The 18,749-nt window shown below is 46.3% G+C and overlaps 1 protein-coding gene across 4 annotated transcripts in view; it reads right to left on the reverse strand.

Moving 5' to 3' along the window:
* Window positions 1-2,155: 2,155 nt before the first annotated feature.
* Window positions 2,156-18,749, reverse strand: part of LOC123992882 (tyrosine-protein kinase BAZ1B-like) — a 28,959-nt gene continuing 12,365 nt past the window's right edge. For all 4 annotated transcript variants that reach the window (XM_046294491.1, XM_046294492.1, XM_046294490.1 and 1 more), the window contains 12 exons: window positions 18,426-18,564; window positions 18,081-18,214; window positions 11,966-12,077; window positions 11,702-11,800; window positions 11,338-11,518; window positions 10,904-11,089; window positions 10,063-10,210; window positions 7,451-7,598; window positions 6,996-7,114; window positions 4,806-4,942; window positions 4,574-4,680; window positions 2,156-4,307 (listed from right to left, as the gene is read on the reverse strand). In XM_046294491.1, the coding sequence (XP_046150447.1) occupies window positions 3,695-4,307; window positions 4,574-4,680; window positions 4,806-4,942; window positions 6,996-7,114; window positions 7,451-7,598; window positions 10,063-10,210; window positions 10,904-11,089; window positions 11,338-11,518; window positions 11,702-11,800; window positions 11,966-12,077; window positions 18,081-18,214; window positions 18,426-18,564 (2,123 nt within the window). In that variant the 3' untranslated portion in view covers window positions 2,156-3,694. The remainder of the gene's footprint in view (window positions 4,308-4,573; window positions 4,681-4,805; window positions 4,943-6,995; window positions 7,115-7,450; window positions 7,599-10,062; window positions 10,211-10,903; window positions 11,090-11,337; window positions 11,519-11,701; window positions 11,801-11,965; window positions 12,078-18,080; window positions 18,215-18,425; window positions 18,565-18,749) is intronic.

Raw genomic sequence — 18,749 nt, forward strand, 5'->3', positions numbered from 1 at the left:
CATCCCCCTCTGCCACAGGCTCTCTCCCCACCATCCCCCTCTCTGCCACAGGCCCTCTCCCCACCATCTCCCCTCTCTGCCACAAGCCCTCTCCCCACCATCCCCCCCTCTCTGCCACAAGCCCTCTCCCCATCATCCCCCTCTGCCACAGGCCCTCTCCCCACCATCTCCCCTCTCTGCCACAAGCCCACTCCCCATCATCCCCCCTCTCTGCCAAAGTCCCTCTCCCCACCATCCCCCTCTCTGCCACAGGCCCTCTCCCCACCATCCCCCTCTCTGCCACAGGCCCTCTCCCCACCATCCCCCTCTCTGCCACAGGCCCTCTCCCCACCATCCCCCCCTCTCTGCCACAGGCCCTCTCCCCATCATCCCCCCCTCTCTGCCACAAGCTCTCTCCCCATCCCCCTCTCTGCCACAGGCCCTCTCCCCACCATCTCCCCCTCTCTGCCACAGGCCCTCTCCCCACCATCCCCCTCTCTGCCACAGGCCCTCTCCCCACCATCCCCCTCTCTGCCACAGGCCCTCTCCCCATCATCCCCCTCTCTGCCACAAGCTCTCTCCCCATCCCCCCTCTCTGCCACAGGCCCTCTGCCCACCATCCCCCTCTCTGCCACAGGCCCTCTCCCCATCATCCCCCTCTCCCCACCATCCCCCTCTCTGCCACAGGCCCTCTGCCACAGGCCCTCTCCCCACCATCTCCCCCTCTCTGCCACAAGCCCTCTCCCCACCATCCCCCTCTCCCCAGGCCATCCCCCACCATCTCCCCTGCCACAAGCCCTCTCCCCACCATCCCCCCTGCCACAGGCCCTCTCCCCACCATCCCCCCTCTCTGCCACAAGCCCTCCCCCCATCATCCCCCCTCTGCCAAAGTCCCTCTCCCCACCATCCCCCTCTCTGCCACAGGCCCACTCCCCACCATCCCCCCTCTCTGCCACAAGCCCTCTCCCCACCATCCCCCTCTCCCCACCATCCCCCTCTCTGCCACAGGCCCTCTCCCCATCATCCCCCTCTCTGCCACAGGCCCTCTCCCCCATCCCCCCTCCTGCCACAGGCCCTCTGCCCACCATCCCCCCTCTCTGCCACAGGCCCTCTCCCCATCATCCCCCTCTCCCACACCATCCCCCTCTCTGCCACAGGCCCTCTCCCCATCATCCCCCTCTCTGCCACAGGGCCTCTCCCCATCCCCCCTCCTGCCACAGGCCCTCTGCCCACCATCCCCCTCTCTGCCACAGGCCCTCTCCCCATCATCCCCCTCTCTGCCACAGGGCCTCTCCCCGTCATCCCCCCTCTCTGCCACAGGCCCTCTGCCCACCATCCCCCTCTCTGCCACAGGCCCTCTCCCCATCATCCCCCCTCTCTGCCACAGGCCCTCTCCCCACCATCCCCCTCTCTGCCACAGGCCCTCTCCCCACCATCCCCCCCTCTCTGCCACAGGCCCTCTCCCCACCATCCCCCCTCTCTGCCCACCATCCCCTCTCTTCCACAGGTCCTCTGCCCGCCATCCCTCCTCTTTGCCCACCATCCCCTCTTCCACAGGTCCTCTGCCCCCCACGGGCTCTCTCCCACCACGGGCTCTCTCCAACCACCCCCCACGGGCACTCTCCCCACCATCCCCCTCTCTGCCACAGGCCCTCTCCCACCATACAACAGTGGAAAGTCTGGAGCCTGTGTGCCTCACGAGAGACTAGGGATAATTACCTGGTGCCTCCGGAGAGGTCCAAGAACAACACAAGTGTCTGTAATTAAAAGAATGGCAGGCTTCTCTGGGTGAGAGAGTGCAAGCCTAGTGAGACCGAACCAGAGAGCCCGACCACAGAGAGACTTATGAAGCCCCACGTCAGTGTTCCAGCCGTCCCGACGAGGCAACGAAACCCTTCACACCTGACACAAGAGTTTCACTTGACTCCACAAAAGCGGCCTTATTAGGACAGTCTTTTAGGGAAAGTCTTGTCCCCCCTCAGATAACTTGCAGAATTAAAACAGCTTCTAGTCATCTTCAGACTAAGCATACATGTACTGGGTTGTAACCATCTTTCACAATGCATAGGACCTTTATCAACATTTACATTTCAGTCATGAAGCAGACAACATAGAATCAGTCAATTCAACCAACCAAAGTATAAAGACAGAAATAAGCAAGACACTAGAAAAGCAGTACCATTGTATGATGTTTTATTAAAAAGTAAAGAAAACATACGTCAGCCTGGCTAACTCCTCCCCACAGGCAATGATGGATCAGAAGGTGTACCATTGGCAGTGATGGCTGGGGGAATAATATTTACCTCAAAACAAAGAAAAACAAAAAAGGGGGGAGATCTAAACTCCCATATCCTTTACATGTGAGCCCCACAGCTGTCCAACCAATCCCGACCCCAGTTGAGACTTAATACAACAAAAAAAAGACAAAAAAAAAAGTGGAAAATACTTTTTTTAGTTCCTCCAGAAATAAAGCATTTACAACAGACAGGTATTCTGAGAGCAGTCACTTTCATTAGCGCCACCTGGTGCTAATGAATAGAAACTGAAAGGAATTTGAAGCATAGGGAATAACCTGCTGCTGAAGAATGTGAACTTGACAACACATCCCATGGTCCAGGAACCCTCCTCCCCACACAGACCGCCTACCTCGGACTAGACCCTAACCAGACTTTGTATGGATGGCATAAAGATGACCGCTGATAAATCTTTGTGAACGAGGAAGTGGTTACAGCTCACAAGTATTTCTCATACACTGCCTTTGAATCGAATTCAGACAGATGTGCAACAAAACACTGAACACGAAAATCACATTTAAAATCAACAAGCACGTTTCCATGCATTTAGACCATGGTTATCTTTGTATGTGGTTTCAAATAATAAAAGCATATAAATGTTAATGAGACAGTGGACATGTGAAAATAAAGGCGGCAGGCATAGTTTTACAGGGAGAGAACTACAGGGCTGAGTTGAAGGAGAATCAACTACTCAACCTGAGGACATTATGGAGGTGAAAGATCGGGTACCGCAGTGGACCAGGAATGAGACACTGCAGATAAACATGCGCTTCTGCATCCAGAACAGAGCCATCTGGAGAAAGAGGGGACTAAAACGTACTGCTGTTTGTACAATAGGTCTTTTCATTGTCAATAACACCAGAAACTGAATTGCATATGTAAAAACCTGGATAATCTGGTTCAATGCTTAGGCAGAGTGATGGCTAGGCAGTGTGTGTGTGGCCTGAAGAAAGAATTCAGACGTATACGCCAAGGTCTTTGGTGGCCTCACATGGCTGGGTTGCCCAAAGGCCAGTGTTAAGTCACTTCAAAAAAAGCAAAACCAGAGAATGATGACTGTACATCGACATAGAACTAATTTATCCTGGACAACGGTTACCAGCCCATCTCTCTCAGACCAAGACGCAACTTTAAACCTGGGAAGATGACCAGAATGTAAGGTGTGGGGGGTGGTCTCTAAGAGCTCTGACAAATCCTTTCATCTTAAATTTCTTGCTTTGAAAAATGTCAAAATATTAAATCGCATTACAAATATAAATCAGTTTCTTTTTTTTATACTAAAAAATATTAACAAAACCAAAATCACAAAAAACTCCATCTGAGAAGTTGAGCCCCATTTCCTCGGAATTGGGAGGTGGGTTCTGCTTCATTTAGGGGCAGAAATTTGAAAAGACAGAACAGAAAAAGCACCCTGGACTTCATTAGGAGCGTTTTTGCCGCTTGGAATGTCGGTGGCCGGCCCTGTTCTCCTCGTCACTATCCCCGCCATCAGCCCCACGCTGCAGAGTTCTCCGCTTGTCGCACTCCTCGCCATCGCTCTCCTGCTCCCGGTAGTCCCTCCGGCAGGAAGAGGTCGCCGCCCGCTTGCTCTTCCTCTTCGCGCTTGCCTCTTCCTCGCTCTCCTCCTCCTCTCTCCTCCTTTGCTCCACCACTGCTTTCCTGGGCCGACCCACCTTGCCTTTCCCATTAGGCATCTTCCGAACCTTCGGCGTCTCCTCTTCCTCCTCATCCTCTGAGACCTGGGGGGTCCGACTGACTCTCTTCCGCTGGCGGCGGCGCAGGTAGCTGAGGCCGGGCAGCAGCTTGTGGAGTAGCTCGGTGAAGCTCTGCTCCGTCTTGGCCATGCAGGAGAGCACCGAGCTGCCCGTCTGGTTGTACTCCTCAGCGTTGGAGAACACCAGCTTGACGTCCTCCAGGAAGTCCTGGGCGTGGCGGTACTGGCCTTCGCTGAACTTGGCCTGCATGGTCTGGAAGTCCATGGGGCTGGAGATGATGTCAAAGTAGTCCTCCGCCTCCTCTACTGACACCGGCTCTCTGGAGAGAAGACGGGGAGGTTAGGGGTCAGGTCTACAGTCTCAGATCTAGTTAGCTTGTTACCATTGCTATGGAATTCACATGGACACCTACATTGAAAATCTAAAAATCAACTGTCTGATATTTATATAGTTAATGTATGTTGTTACATTGAGATAGGAGTATAAGTTCAAAGTTAGTTGTACCAGTCAAGCCATAGTTTAAACACTTTCAGGAGGCATTACCCAGCATGCAAGTCTAACAGACTAGTAGTGCATCAGTCTCACCTGAACGGCCAGCTGTAGCGGAATTTGACCAGTTTCTGCAGGATCTCCTCGCTCCTCTCCAGCTCCAGGGCCTGCCGACGCACACCTGTCTTTGAGCTCTGATGCACCTGCAGCAAACCAAAAACACACCATAGTGTTGGGAAGGGGTCAAATGATCTGCATAGAAGCTGGCTTGCACCAGTGCGTCGGAGTCACCAGACCAACGTCTTTATAACCATGGGTGTGGTCTCACCAGCTCGTCGAGGTCTGCAGGGCTGCTATGGGCAGCCTTCTGTTTCCTGGGTTTACTGGGGGGAGTATGCTTCTTAGATCCACCCTTACTGGACACCTTCGACGCTTTAGAGTGCTTGGTCTTCTTCCTTGATCTCACTGGGAAGAAGAGTCTAGTTAAATACACACACCATCAGGAAAACATTTCAGTTAGCCCCATTTGTTGTACCTGTTTGAACTGTAAGAACAGGGATGAAGATATAAATCACAAGTTAAATGGTCAAACATAATTCAAATTTGTAAAAAAAAATATATAAAAAATCTTTCAACAAGACATCCTAAAAACAGATCTCCTCTGGTCAAATAGGCTCATCAACGAGCCCAAATGATCAAAGGGAGGGAGCTGTGCCTAGTCAAGAGACCTCAAAATGCACAAGGCCGTATCCTCTCTCAGTTTGGTTCGCAATGTTATTGCAGCACTATAACCATCAACCACCCTTGTCTTCCAAATCCAGTTGTGTGTGTGGTTACCTTACGTGCATGCCTAAACTCAGAGGATCACTCTGCCACTTACTGTCAAGCCAAGCCGGGGATAAAAAGCCCACCAGATCAAAAGGGGTTGGGGGACAATGATAACACTTAGACAATGAAGAGAGAATGGGCTCAGAATACTGCACCACATTCCTGTCATTCCCATCTCTCTCTGCACTCGTGAAATGGAAATGTGTCCATTGTTCGTGCTGTTCAGAGTTTTCCCTGGTCTGCTGGTCAGGATAGGAGACAATCTGGGCCCTGGTATTTATGGAAAACCACTGCTCCACAACAGGCCCTTCCCACCCAGTCTTAAGAGCCCTAGTCCACAGTTGTTCACTTCAGAGTGTATGGGCTTCTGTGTCAACTCTGCACTTACACCGATTCAATAAATATACAGTGGGTGTCATAGCGAAGTATTCACCCTGCTTTGGGATTTTTTTACACATTCTGTTGAGTTACAAGGAGGGATTGAAATAGATTTCATTGTGAATTTGTCATTGATCTACATAAAATACTCCGTAAATGTCAAAGTGGAAATAATTCCACAAACGAATACAAATTAAATAATGAAAAAAATAAACCCCTTTGTTTAGGCAAGCCCAAAATAGTTCAGGAGTAAAATGTGGCTTAACAAATCAAAGGTTTATGGGCTCACTGTGTCAAAATAGAGGTTGACGAGATTACTGAATGACCACCCCTTCCTCTACCCCTACCCCATACAAACAGTGCCTTAAGAAAGTATTCATACCACTTGACTTATTCCACATTGTGCTACAGCCTTTAACTGAAAATGTATTAACCCCCCCCCCCCCCCCACATCTACACAATATCGCATCATGACAACGTCACTGGATAACCATCAGAGTCCTAAATGGATAACAATAACAAATCAGACATCAAATATATTTTTTAAGCATAGTCAAGTTAAGAATTATGCTGTGGATGATGTATTAAACCACCCAGACAAAGATAGTCATCCTTCTTGAACTGAAGGACAAGAGGGAAACTGCTCAGACATGTCACCATGAGGCAGTAGGTGACGGGAGAAAACTGAAGATGGAACAACACCATTGTAGTGACTCCACAATAATGACCTACATGACAGAGTGAAAAGAAGAATACAAATATACATAATACCAAATGCATCCTTTCATCACAGCAAAGGAATACACTGTTTGGCCTAAATGAAAAGCCTCATGTTTGGGACAAATCAAACACGTCACTGAGTAACTGCCTCCTTATTGTCAAGCATGGTGGTGGCTGCATCATGGTATAGGTATGCTTGACATCTGCAAAGACTGGGGAAGTTTTCCAGATAAAAAGAAAAGGGATGGAGCGAAGACCAGGCAAAATCCTAGAGGAAAACCTTCTTCAGTCTGCTTTACACCAGACACTGGGAGAGAAATTCACCTTTCAGCAGGACAATAACCTATAACACAAAGCCAAATCTACACCAGAATTTCTTACCAAGAAGACAGAATGTTCTTTTTGTGATAAAGTCACAGTTTTTTGGCAAGACTTCCACTAAAAAGTAATAATACAGATTTTTTTTCTTTAAATCAGCAAGGGGGTGAATAATTATGATAGGCACTGTAGCTCGGTTGGGAAAAACCCCTGCACATGCTGGCCACATGTGCAGGGGTAAGTAAGGCTCCTCACAAGGGTCAATAATACTCACAGCTGTGGCCCACGGCCTTGTAATCAGCATCCTCCTCGTCATCTTCATCAGAGTCCTCCGATTCAGACTCCTCTTCTTCCTCTTCATCCTCCTCTTCCTCAGTGTCCTCGTTGTAGTTTCTGGAACAACAAGTAGCCACCAGTATTCTATGTTAAAGAGCGTTCATCCAATTGGTACCCAACAACCACCCAACCAGCAAAACAGGCTTCTTTCTTCGCAAACTGTAGGTTTGGAAGAACATCAAACTAGAAACAGAATAGTATGATTTTTTTGGGGGGGGGGCACATCAGTGGAGTCAAAATAATAAAACAAGTATTTTTAAAGTGGCCTATACAGTACCATCTTCAGATTGAAACGGCTTGCTTGTTGTGTTTGACGAGGAACAAGAAAGTTTAGACACAGCTAAGTCTTTAATCTTCCAGTGAAGTGATGCGTTTTATTGTGTGACCCCCTACCTTCCGCGGGAGCAGCGTCTTTGCACGGCAGGCTGGCAGGCGGGGCACAGCCACTCCCCCTGGGGGATGCGGTAGAGGGCGGGGCGCAGACAGAACAGATGGAAGGCCTTGTTGCACTCGTCACACAGGATGAGCTTGTCATCCTCACCTGAAGACACGATTGAGATTATCATCACAAACAGACTCAGTAAAGAGTCATTAACTCAAGACAATGAAATGTGTATACATAAAGTTACAAAGACCAGCTAAAGTTATTCATATGAAATAAGGAGAAGCCTCTGTACGGAGTTCGTGTGCAAAAACTTCAACTGAACAAACAAAAAATACCCGCGCTGCATCCCTCATAGCCCAGGACTCAGATCTACAAGTTAGGACCAGAGGTGGTTACTGATTAGAGGTGGAGGAACTATTTTGACAGGGACAGGTGTGACAAAAAAAATCTGAGTGGTACACAAAAAGGGCTAGGGAGTAGGGGATGATATGGCATTGGACCAAGATGCCCCGAGACATCCAGGGTCATTTGGCTAGGGCTCAGTTTGCAATGAGACAGGTGGTCAAACCCCCAGGGAGAAGGGGCCCAGAGTGACTTTGTTTCACTCATTAGCTCTACCAAAACTAGCATTCACCATAATAATTTATTACCTATATGAAATCAGGCTCATTTCCAAATATTTGCAGTTCAAGATAAGGCTAAGGATAAGTCATGGCTAACCTGAAATCACTGGGTAGGTTTCCACTACACCAACTCTGCTAATGTCAAATCAGCAACATGGATAGGAGGGAGTACTGTATTATTATACAGGGCCTTGAGGATTGTACTTCTACTTACAGCAATTGGTACTTTATATTACATCAACACTTACGGGGCCTTATACTGTAGTATCCTACTGCTAGTTCACCTGTAGTGACACTACCCCGTCCCTGCTCTGGGCTCATCCCCCTGCCCGGGACTAACTATGTCCCGCAGAACAAGGACAGGAGGTATCAGCCCTGTCCCTGGAGAGAGTACAGGTTGTTATTGGAAGAGAGAATGTGTTCCAATAAAGCTCAACACTTAGCTGATAACTTCTCTTCGGTCATTACAAGACTCCATATATACATATATATATGGAGTCTTGTAATGACCGAAGAGAAGTTAATGAAGTTAATGATTAACTTCTCTCTCTCTCTATATATATATATAGAGAGAGAAGTTAATCATTTGTTTCTGCCTGTTCGAGGTCTGACTCAAAGGCCAAAATGTGAAAAATATTGTCCTCTATCCATCACTTTTGGATTTTTCTATGCTACCCGACTGTCTAAATTACATTTCAATGACTGTAGCAAGCTTCAGAGTAAAACACATTTCACTGTAGCTATTGGGGGTATGTGACAAAAAATAAATAGATTTTTTTTTAGAGACTAAATCTAGGTCATTATTTTATTTATTTATTTTAACCCCTTTTTCGTGGTATTCAATCGTTTAATGTAGTTAGTCTCCTCTCATCACTGCAACTCCCGTACGGACTCGGAGAGCCGAAGGTCGAGAGCCGTGCGTCCTCCGAAACACAACCCAACCAAGCCGCACTGCTTCTTGACACAATGCCCACTTAACCCGGAACCCAGCCGCACCAATGTGTCGGAGGAAATACCGTACACCTGGCGACCGGGTCAGCGGGCACTGTGCCCGGCCCACCACAGGAGTCGCAAGTGCGCAATGGGACAAGGACATCCCTGCCTGCCAAACCCTCACCTAACCCAAGACGACGGTGGGCCAATTGTGCGCCGCCCCATGGGTCTACCGGTCGCGGCCCAGCTGCGACAGAGCCTGGACTCGAACCCAGAACCTCCAGCAGCACAGCTAGCACTGCGATGCAGTGTCTTAGATCACTACACGGGAGGCCCAGGTCATTATTTCTACAGTCTCCATTTACTTCTAGTAATTTCAACGTCGATTGAGATTGAATAAAACATTTCAGGGAAAATACATTTTTTTTTACTCAAACCACCTCGCTGACCGGATTGAAATGGTCTCGTGGGCCTTGTTTGACACCTCTGCTTTAGTGGGTAGTTGTTTGGATGCAAGGTGATTTGTGAATCGCCAAGTCTTCACAGGACTTTGCTCAAGCAGATAATCTCCCAACGGGGAGGAAATGACAGTCAAATGCTGTAGTGTAGACCGGGTTTCCCAAACTCTGTTCCCGGGCCCACCCTGCGTGCCCGTTTTGGTTCTTGCCCTAACACTACACAGCTGATTCAAATAACCAACTCCTCATCAAGCTTTAATTATTTGAATCAGCTGTGTAGTGTTAGGACAAAAAACAAAACTTGCATCAAGAGGGGACCCCAGGACCGTGTTTGGGAAACCCTAGGTGTAGATGACTCAATACTGTGAAAAGTGTTCTTAGCGAGACGCTGGGACACGGTGCTCTACCGCCACCTAATGATAGATTTCAGCACTACATACATATTTTTTTTCTTCATCTGATTGACTTTAGTGTTAAAATTAGATCCACTTTTAGGATACTATCTTCAATTGTTTCTTACTAATTGGAATGCCGTTTTTCCATTGACACCCTTTAAAATTATCTCTTCAGTTTTCAGACAGCTCCAGGACATTGAGGATCACCCACCTTTCCTGCGGCACACCTTGCAGCGTGCGTTCTCCGCCGACATGTCCCACTTGATGCAGGCATCCAGCATGCCCAGCAGCACGTGCATCCGGGAAAAGGTCTGAGCCTCGCGGATCGCCGCCTTCCATTTTTCTACTGCCGTCGCCACCTGCACAGCAGACAAATGACTATTATTGACTGTTTATTTCATCTCTTTTATTGTATCGATTTTCACAGAAAAAAAAAGCGTGTTTAAAATGCACTTTAAATAAACATAGATTTGAAAAGACAATCCTCCTTAAGCTCAAATACAGCTTGGGGGTAGAAGCAGCCCTTTAAAACCAGATCAAGGGACAGATTACCCTAGCTTCAATCCTATCCTTAACCATTAGCAGGATGAAGAAACATTGGATTCTGGATTAGTCGTTAGGAATACCCCTTTCATATACAGATACAAGTCACACTTTTCCATACCATCCTCTTTATACCATATTTTGCTTATACCTGAAAGAGGTAAGGGGTACAAATAAAATAAAAACATACTAAATTTACAACCCACCTCGAGACCTAGTCATGAAACCTGTATTTTCAGACCCTGTAACTACATGGGTCTGTGAGAAAATATCTGTTTTAGGCGGGTAAATTCAATAACAATATTGTTTTAATACCTTCCTAATATGAATTGCAAACAGGCCCCATGGTTTAACCCTCCCCCCATACAAACTGCCAGTTACGCACTGATATGTATAAAAGGGGTTATACTTGCAAGAAAATTGTAAATAAGAGGCTGTTTGAAAGGGGGTTGCCTTGTTTTTAATTACAGGTAACATACCATGTTCTGACTAAAATATGTATTACTCACCCTGGCCTCCTCTGCCAGCTTCTTCTCCTCATCCACCTCCTCAGTCTTCCTGCTCTCCTCCCCTTCCTGCTTCTTCTTTTTCTTCTGCTTGGGGGCCATGAAGCCCTGCAGGAACTTCTTGATGACACAAGCTTGGAGAGTGATGACACACTCCCCAAAGTCCTTCAGGTTCTCCAGGTCACGCACCTGAACACACACAAAGAGAAAGATGTCAGAGGGGAATGGTAAAGTTCAGAGGTCATATTTTGCCGAATGTGCAAGGCACAAAGTCGAATACAGGTAAATGGGCATTGAGGAAGATCTTGAAAAGTTGGTTGAACAAAATAATGTGTATGGCCATTAGTGTTTCCTGACCATACGACCTGACCAGATAAGTGATCAGGATAAAGTCCTGAGTCCAAACATGTCAATTGATTGTATGATTAAATAGTTACCTTCTTCTCAAACTCATCCATGCTGTCGTCCATGTAGCCCAGACCGCCCTTCTGGAGGCGCGAGGCCACCTCGATGACGTCGCTGCGCATGTACTTGAGCAGCTCCTGGTGGCCGTCGCAGCTCCTCAGCCCTGGGTTCCCCTTGCGGGCCAGGTTGATAGAGTGGAGGATGTCCTGGTACCTGTCAGCGTACAACACCCAGTCAGTCGCACATATACCTGTACCATGTGACCTAACCAGAAAAACTCTGGGCTATTTGCATAAATAGAACAAGACAAAAAAACATACATTTTTTTTAATGTAAAGTGTGGAGTCGAGTGAATTGGTGGAAGGAGTGTAGAATGTAACACTTATGTCTCCTCACCTGACTTGCAGCTTGGTCTTCAGCTCGCTTTCTCTCACACCCTGTGCATGGAGGCTCTCCACCAGGTCATCGAGGTCCCGTGGAGCATCACACACAAACCTTCAACACAACACAAGCTAGGTGTAATCACATAGTATGCCCTAGAACAAATATAATAACCTGCTCTCTGGTGTAAGTATCGTTTCAACATTGTTATTGAAAGACACACAAATCTTTTTAGTTATCAAGTCAACCAATGACCATCTCTGCCAGTGAGTTCCTTACCAGAGGTTCTGTCCCTGGTTGGGAGTGGTGGTCTCGATGCAGACGGCAGCTGGCGCCCCCTGGTGGGCTCCCTCGCTCAAAGCACCATCTAGACTGCCACTGTCCTCAACATCTGCAGGACCAGCAACAGAATAGGGTCGTGTTCAGTAGGCACAAACCAAACTTGACCAATAGGAGTAGCTTATTTTTATAGTTTTTCTACAGTGTGCCCTAATGTGTATGACCCAGGTTTAACGCGGCAACTACTACAAGACCATCTACTACAACTAATTCTCTCTGATTTGGTCCTGCCGTACATACCTATACGTACGCTACGGTCACAAGACGCAGGCCTCCTAATTGTCCCTAGAATTTCTAAGCAAACAGCTGGAGGCAGGGCTTTCTCCTATAGAGCTCCATTTTTATGGAACGGTCTGCCTACCCATGTCAGAGACGCAAACTCGGTCTCAACCTTTAAGTCTTTACTGAAGACTCATCTCTTCAGTGGGTCATATGATTGAGTGTAGTCTGGCCCAGGAGTGGGAAGGTGAACGGAAAGGCTCTGGAGCAACGAACCGCCCTTGCTGTCTCTGCCTGGCCGGTTCCCCGTTTTCCACTGGGATTCTCTGCCTCTAACCCTGTTACGGGGCTGAGTCACTGGCTTGCTGGGGCTCTCTCGTGCCGTCCCTGGGGGGATGCGTCACCTGGGTGGGTTGATTCACTGTTGTGGTCGGCCTGTCTGGGTTCCCCCCCACCCCTTGGGTTGTACCGTGTCGGAGATCTTTGTGGGCTATACTCGGCCTTGTCTCAGGATGGTAAGTTGGTGGTTGAAGATTTCCCTCTAGTGGTGTGGGGGCTGTGCTTTGGCAAAGTGGGTGGGGTTATATCCTTCCTGTTTGGCCCTGTCCGGGGTGTCCTCGGATGGGGCCACAGTGTCTCCTGACCCCTCCTGTCTCAGCCTCCAGTATTTATGCTGCAGTAGTTTATGTGTCGGGGGCTAGGGTCAGTTTGTTTATCTGGAGTACTTCTCCTGTCCTATTCGGTGTCCTGTGTAAATCTAAGTGTGCGTTCTCTAATTCTCTCCTTCTCTCTTTCTTTCTCTCTCTCGGAGGACCTGAGCCCTAGAACCATGCCCCAGGACTACCTGACATGATGACTCCTTGCTGTCCCCAGTCCACCTGGCCATGCTGCTGCTCCAGTTTCAACTGGCCTGGGCCCTAGGACCATGTCCCAGGACTACCTGACATGAGGACTCCTTGCTGTCCCCAGTCCACCTGGCCATGCTCCTGCTCCAGTTTCAACTGTTCTGCCTTACTATTATTCAACCATGCTGGTCATTTATGAACATTTGAACATCTTGGCCACGTTCTGTTATAATCTCCACCTGGCACAGCCAGAAGAGGACTGGCCACCCCACATATGCTCTCTCTAATTCTCTCTTTCTCTCTCTCGGAGGACCTGAGCCCTAGGACCGTGCCCCAGGACTACCTGACATGATGGCTCCTTGCTGTCCCCAGTCCATCTGACTGTGCTGCTGCTCCAGTTTCAACTGTTCTGCCTTATTATTATTTGACCATGCTGGTCATTTATGAACATTTGAACATCTTGGTCATGTTCTGTTATAATCTCTACCCGGCACAGCCAGAAGAGGACTGGCCACCCCACATAGCCCGGTTCCTCTCTAGGTTTCTTCCTAGGTTTTGGCCTTTCTAGGGAGTTTTTCCTAGCCACCGTGCTTTTACACCTGCATTGTTTGCTGTTTGGGGTTTTAGGCTGGGTTTCTGTACAGCACTTTGAGATATCAGCTGATGTACGAAGGGCTATATAAATAAATTTGATTTGATTTGATTTGAACTAATAATATCACTCAATTATATTTAGGGGTCCACAGCAAATCTGTGAAACATTGTTATTCTCTGAATTCAAATCATTTTCTGGGACATGGTCAAATAACTCAGCTAGATTGGTAACATTTCTAAGCACACAGAAACTACAGGACCATGAGTCATTTAGTCTAAAAGAATGCCACTGATTGGCCTATAGGTGGCACTGTTATAAGTAGAGACTAAACGTTGTATGTAGGAGTCTTTTACACGCGGAACAAATTTGCCTCAAGGGCCCATAAATTCCATCAGGTTTGATTTTCCTCCATTTTGGAAATTTGGGGAAAGAAAATCAGGCCTCTTAACTTCAGGGTTCATACACATTGACAGATAGAATTTCATGACTTTTAACCAAATATCCATGGCCAACCGTTAGCGACGTCTCTATATGTGCATGTAACAAAAGTATGCTTAATGTAGCATTGACACAGAGGCTACTCTCCGATCCCAAGTACCATCTCCTGTCGTTGTGAAAGGCACTTAACCCCCAACAAAAGTAGAATACCAGTTAGGCAGCTGTATAAAACACGTGGTCAACACTCAGCATGGAAAGCTACTGGATGTGCAGGGTTTTGATCAAGCCCTGCTCAAACAGAGGGGGGCTGGAATAACAGCCTACACACCCACTAGCTGTCCTGTATAACATTGCGACATTACAACCAAATAAGTTACGCCTTTTTAAATAATCCACTCATTTAATACAGCAGATCAAAAAGGCCATGGTAGGCTACAAATCTTTTTATTAAGCTGAAGCAAGCCCACAAACTTTCATCAGTAAAATGTACCTTTTTAGTTTAGTCATATTTATCTTATCTTAGTGTTTACTTTGCAGGCTGACTAGAATCTATTGAGATGCAATGTCCCATACATTGGATGCCTAAATAAACTGGAAATATCTACAAAAGTAATAATATTACTGTTTCCAATTAACATTATTATTTTGATTCACATTCGACTCAAAATAACTGTTTTAAATTAATAAACTTTGCATGGCCTTACTCACAAATGTCGATGGAAAGTCTTTTGGGACATGCTGACAACATATGATAATATTAGCTAAAAAAAAGATGTGTTTTGAATTGGCTACCTAGCTATTTGATAGTTCTTTATCATATTTTATAGGCTATACAGTGCCTTCGGAAAGTATTCAGACCCCTTGACTCGCCACATTATTACATTACAACCTTATTCAAAAACATATTTTATTTTTTCTAAACCTCAGCAGTCTACACACAATACCCCATTATGACAAAGTGAAAACCGGTTTAGACATATTAAAATAAAACTGAAATACCTTATTTACGTAAGTAATCAGGCCCTTTGCTTTGAGACTCAAAGTTGAGCTCAGGTGAATCTTGTTTCAATTGATCATCCTTGAGATGATCAACTTGATTAGAGTCCACCTGCTGTTAATTCAATTGATTGGACATGATTTGGAAAGGCACAGACCTGTCTATGGAAAGGTCCAACAGTTGACAGTGCATGTCAGAGCAAAACCCAAGCCATGAGGGCAAAGGAATTGTCCGTAGAGCGCCGAGACAGGATTGTCGAGGCACAGGTCTGGGGAAGGTTACCAAAACAATTCTGCAGCAATTGAAGGTCCCCAAGAACACAGTGGCCTTCATCATTCTTAAATGGAAGAAATTTGGAACCACCAAAACTCTTCCTAGATTTGGCTGCCCAGCCAAACTGAGCAATCAGGAGAGAAGGGCCTTGTTCAGGGAGGTGACCAAGAACCCAATGGTCACAGACAGAGAGCTAGAGTTCCTCTGTGGAGAAGGGAGAACCTTCCAGAAGGACAACCATCTATGCAGCACTCCACCAAATCAGGACTTTATAGTAGAGTGGCCAGACAGAAGCCACGCCTCAATATAAAGCTTATAACAGCCTGCTTGGAGTTTGCCAAAAGGCACCTAAAGACTATGACCATGAGAAACAAGATTCTCTGGTCTGATGATACCAAGATTGAACTCTTTGTCCTGAATGCAAAGTGTCACTTCTGGAGGAAACCTGGCACTATCCCTACGGTGAAGCATGGTGGCGGCAATATCATACAGGTGTGCCAAGCTTGTAGTGGCATACACAAGAAAACTTGAGGCTGTAATCGCTACGAAAGGTGCTTCAACAAAGTACTGAGTAAAGGGTCTGAATAGCTAAGTGTGACATTTCTGCTTTGTCATTATGGGGTATTGTGTGCAGATTGAGGAAAAATAACAATTTGATACATTTTAGATTAAGGCTGTAACCCAAGAAGATGCGGAAAAGGTCAAGGGGTCTGAATACTTTCCAAAGGCATTGTGTATATAGGCCTACCTGCTACTGCAATGTCTGACCGTCTCTTGTTCCTTGAGCAACGGACCACTCGTCTCGCACGCGATGCAAGCAAACAGATGCTCTAGTGTTATTCTGATCCTTGTTTATATGTTGATTTTTATTTGATAAAATACGTAACCGTGCCTAAATAAATTATCTTAAGAGATGGCGGGCAGGCCTCTGCACTCTAGTTATGAGTCTTTCTGCACTGTATGATATATGCAACTGGCAGCACAAAACTCAAAGAGATTTACTGCGGAAGTTAACTTCGATTCTAAACTACATCAAACCACAACCACTGCGCGCACGCCTGTTTGCAAACTATGTGGAGGTATGGGATCAGAGCATGACAATGTTCTATCTCATACCAAGGCTTGGTGGTTACCAAGATGGTGTTTTAAGATGTTTCATATTGAGAGAGGAACTGTTGTCTTTCACAATGGATATATAAAAACAAAGACTAATGAATGTAATGAAAAGAAAAAGGTCTCCTTGCTTATGTAAACAGACATATATGGGAAACTGAACACAAGCCTGCAGGTGTTTTGGTTCGTCACAAAGGGAATACCCTGCAGTCTCCCTCCGAGCATTAATGCAATGTTGAAAACAACTGGGAACTCAGAAGTCTCTAATTTGAGAGTGTTCAAGACAACTGGAAACCTGAAATATAAAAAATTAAATAAAGAGCTTGAAGTCATACAACTCGGGAAGTCGGGCCTCTTTCTAGAACTCAGACTTGCCGACTTAAAGATCACCGACGTCATGATTTGACCTCGTGTTTTTCCTGAGTTCCCAGTTGTCTTGAAGCACCATCAAACTCATGTGAAGCTGGGTTAAGTGCTCTCGTCTGCATTAAAACCAAAAATGTATCCAGGTTGGATTGAGCAGAGATGCAAACTGTCGACTACACCCCATGGTTTTCAGACGCTCCGATGCGACATGCATCAAGCACACCCATCTCATTAGTGGTGGTGAGATAATGTGTCTTATGTCAGACTCATTTGCAATTGACCGTCATAGCCGCACGTTGAAAGTATGTGACGGTGAGTTGACTGCCATAAACATTGGCTGTTAATAATTACATACATTTCCCCCCAACGTGGTTGGAGTCGCAAACATTTTCAGATATCAAAATGGGGTAGTTGGCCAAAAGGTTTAGGAACCCCTAGGTTAAGAGATAAATAAGGAAAGAAGATTTTACATGTCAATTCAAATCCTTTGTAAATCCACTCTACAATGGCTTATCAATGCCAAAGTCAAAGTTTAAAGTTTATATGCAAAAAAAAAGAGAGAAGGAAACTATTAACAATTCACTTTGACTTTTTTTCAAACATATCAAGTCAGTTAAGAACACCTTCATATTTTCAATGACGGCCTAGGAGCAGTGGGTTAACTGCCTCGTTCAGGGGCAGAACGACAGATGTGTACCATGTCAGCTCAGGGATTTGAACATGCAGCCTTTCGGTTACTAGTCCAACGCTCCTACCACTAGGCTACCCTGCCGCCCTGTAACGCTAATGCTCAGAATAATCATGGACTAAAAGTCAGATTTACTCTAGATGTGTCCATTTAAACCCCTGTAAATCCACCCCACAGTGGACTATTACCTTGAAACTTGTCGTTGCTATTTTAAATAGGCACATAACAGAGCATTCCCATTGCATAAATCACCTATGCAACCACGGACTCAGCATTTTTTCTAATTGACATCCCAAAGAAAAACCACACCGAATTTGGTATTGATATCTAAAACAAGGAAACTATAAGCAACTTCTTCTTTGCATATGTAACGCTAATGCTCAAAATAATCTGTAATACGTCATTGCTGCTCACAGCTATATTTATTAATTATATTCCTTTACGCTTCTGGGACATGAGGCACTAAACATAGTACAGCTTATGGTTTGCAGACTTTCAGATGTGATAGTGTAATAACTCACCGTTAGTCTCCTCCTCGTCTTCAGGCTCGGCTGTAGCCTCTTCCAGGGTGAGGGTGTAGCTATAGTCAATGCTCTCGTGCACCCAGCCCTTCTCTATGTACAGGCCAGGCACCACATCAGAAAACAGCCAGTACCTAACACAGACACAAAGAGCTAGAAGGTCAATACCGACGGTAATATAAACAAACTGTGACATTAATTAGTTTACATTTGACATAGTTGTTGATTCCTAATATATCCAAAGTCTTGGGACCATTGAGGATGCGTGCACTATACCATATAAGTGATTAAACTGTAAATGAAACACCTGAACTGGTTGTGCATCATTGAAGTGTGCGTGCTGACCTGTTATGGTTTCGATCAGTTCCCAGTGGGATTCTTCTCAGCACCAGTTTGGCTTTGGCGATGCCGTCCTGGAAGGCCCTCTCAGCTGCAGCCTTCTGCTTGCGGACACGTTCCTCCTCCGCTTCCTTCTCCATGCGCTCTGAGGGGAGAGAAACTGAATTATTGGAACCGGTGACAACAAACAAAAAAGACACTTTGTTTTAAATAGGCACATAACACAGCATTCCCATTGCATAAATCACCTATGCAACCACGGACTCAGCATTGTTTGGCTCAAATTCAACCATAGTCATCTCATCTTTTCTAATTGTCCACCACAACAAA

The sequence above is a fragment of the Oncorhynchus gorbuscha genome, linkage group LG13 (assembly GCF_021184085.1).
Source record: "Oncorhynchus gorbuscha isolate QuinsamMale2020 ecotype Even-year linkage group LG13, OgorEven_v1.0, whole genome shotgun sequence".
Lineage (NCBI taxonomy): Eukaryota > Metazoa > Chordata > Actinopteri > Salmoniformes > Salmonidae > Oncorhynchus > Oncorhynchus gorbuscha.